This window comes from Mus caroli, chromosome 9, assembly GCF_900094665.2.
Source record: "Mus caroli chromosome 9, CAROLI_EIJ_v1.1, whole genome shotgun sequence".
Lineage (NCBI taxonomy): Eukaryota > Metazoa > Chordata > Mammalia > Rodentia > Muridae > Mus > Mus caroli.
The window spans coordinates 69,613,357-69,615,367 of record NC_034578.1 but is presented as its reverse complement, the minus strand read 5'-3'; the positions used below and the strand labels follow the sequence as shown (position 1 = coordinate 69,615,367).

The window sequence follows — 2,011 nt, the reverse complement described above, 5'->3', positions numbered from 1 at the left end:
CCATGGCCTCTGCATCAGCTCCTGCTTTCTGACCTGCTTGAGTTCCAGTCCTGACTTCCTTTGGTGATGAACAGCAGCATGGAAGTGTAAGCCAAATAAACCCTTTCCTCCCCAACTTGCTTCTTGGTCATGATGTTTGTGCAGGAATAGAAACCCTGACTAAGACATGCAGTAATCTTTTCCAGTACCAAAATAGAAGTACCATAGAGTTCTAATGTGTTCTAGCTGCTGTTCGTAGCTGAGCCATTCTTCACTGTCAATTTTTTTTTTAAGATTTATTTATTTATTATATGTAAGTACACTGTAGCTGTTTTCAGACGCACCAGAAGAGGGCGTCAGATCTCATTACAGATGGTTGTGAGCCACCGTGTGGTTTCTGGGATTTGAACTCGGGACCTTCAGAAGAGCAGTCGGTGCTCTTAACCACTGAGCCATCTTGCCAGCCCCACTGTCAATATTTTATTTTGATGCTTCATATAAATCCATCATTATTTATTAGTTGAGGATTAAGAAATATAGCATCTATAACATTTCACTTAATAGATAATAATCTCAGCAATGCTAGTTGGCATTTGTAATTAAGTATTTTACTGGAACTACTTTAATTTTAACTTACAGTTTTGTATTTGAACAGAGGGAAACATTTTCCCAGAAGAACAGCATGTCACAGTAGAACGAGAGGTGCATTTTCTATATGCTTAAGGAGTTCCCTACCAAGACCCTCCATGTCCACCCAGAAATAACAGTCTAAAAAACTGAGGGGGGCTGGGGAGGGGGAGGCTGCTTGCTATTCCCAGAAGCTCACTGAACGGAACGTCTGCCATCTTCAGTGTGCATTTACTGCTTTGTTGCTTACTGGCTCCTCACCAGAAGTTTCCGCTCCCCAGCTTCACACGGATTTCACAGGGTCTAATGGCTGCGGCAGCCTTACCACTCATGCTTTTATCTCCAGAGAGTTTCATAAGCTGGAATGAATGAAAGAGGAGTGAAACGGTAGCAGTCAACACTCACTTGTGATAGCACAGCATTCCTGACACTGTCGAGGCCTGGGCAGTTCTGGAATGATGAGTGTTCAGAGGGAGGTAAACTCAGTCCTGTCAGTGTTGTTGTGAGCATTCATGGTTTATCTTGTTTAACTAGAGAGAGCAGCAAGAAGTGCGAGCCAGGCCTTTTTCCGCACTAACTACATCATGCAAAGAGGAAGATGGTTACAGTTCGAGGTACGTAACTTCAATTCTCAGTTATGGCTTTCTTTCAGTGGTCCTTGTAAATCTTTAATGTATAAAATCTTTTTGAAAATGTTAATAATTCAAAGAAGAGTATAATATATATGTTGGGCTTTATAAGTTAGATTCAAGGCACGCTCTTCACCTGTTTTATCTCTTGTAACTCTAGGTATTGTTTTAAAGTAGATGTTACTGCCTTCATTTGAAGAACTGTAGCTTAGGGAAGGTCAGCGATAGGCAAAGGTCAAACAAAGAAGTTTCCCTGGGGTTCACAGCACAGCCCCTTCACAGGCCCTTTCTCACACACTCTACTTCCTTTCTTTTAAAGTTATGTGTGAAGATCAGGTAATGATAAATTAGTATAGATACACACATGTTATTTTTTGACTTCTTGTGCATTTTTAGTGCATCAAGAAACTAGGCAACCATAAAATATTTGTAATACATTTAGCAGAATGTGAGTTATATGTAAGTAAAATTGTATAGTCTTATTGAAGGAGAGGCAGTGATGGCCCCAAACAGCCCATGCCGTGACTTTGTCACTTTGTCTCTTGATAACTCACAGCTGTTTTAAGCATTACACAATGAAATTTTAGCCACACCTGTAGTTTCCGTTCAGTGGAATTCTCTTCTTGGTTCCAGTGAACACCACATTTCACAACTGAGTCTACAGGATTTTTTGTTTTTGTTTTTGTTTTTTCGAGACAGGGTTTCTCTGTGTAGCCCTGGCTGTCCTGGAACTCACTTTGTAGACCAGGCTGGCCTCGAACTCAGAAATCCGCCTG

At 41.0% G+C, this 2,011-nt stretch overlaps 1 protein-coding gene across 3 annotated transcripts in view; it reads left to right on the top strand.

The window, feature by feature from the left end:
- The window catches only part of Tex9 (testis expressed 9), a 56,135-nt gene that overhangs the window by 25,461 nt on the left and 28,663 nt on the right, over positions 1-2,011 (top strand). For all 3 annotated transcript variants that reach the window (XM_021172496.1, XM_029481054.1, XM_021172495.1), the window contains exon 5: positions 1,141-1,220. In XM_021172496.1, coding sequence (XP_021028155.1) covers positions 1,141-1,220 — 80 coding nt within the window. The remainder of the gene's footprint in view (positions 1-1,140; positions 1,221-2,011) is intronic.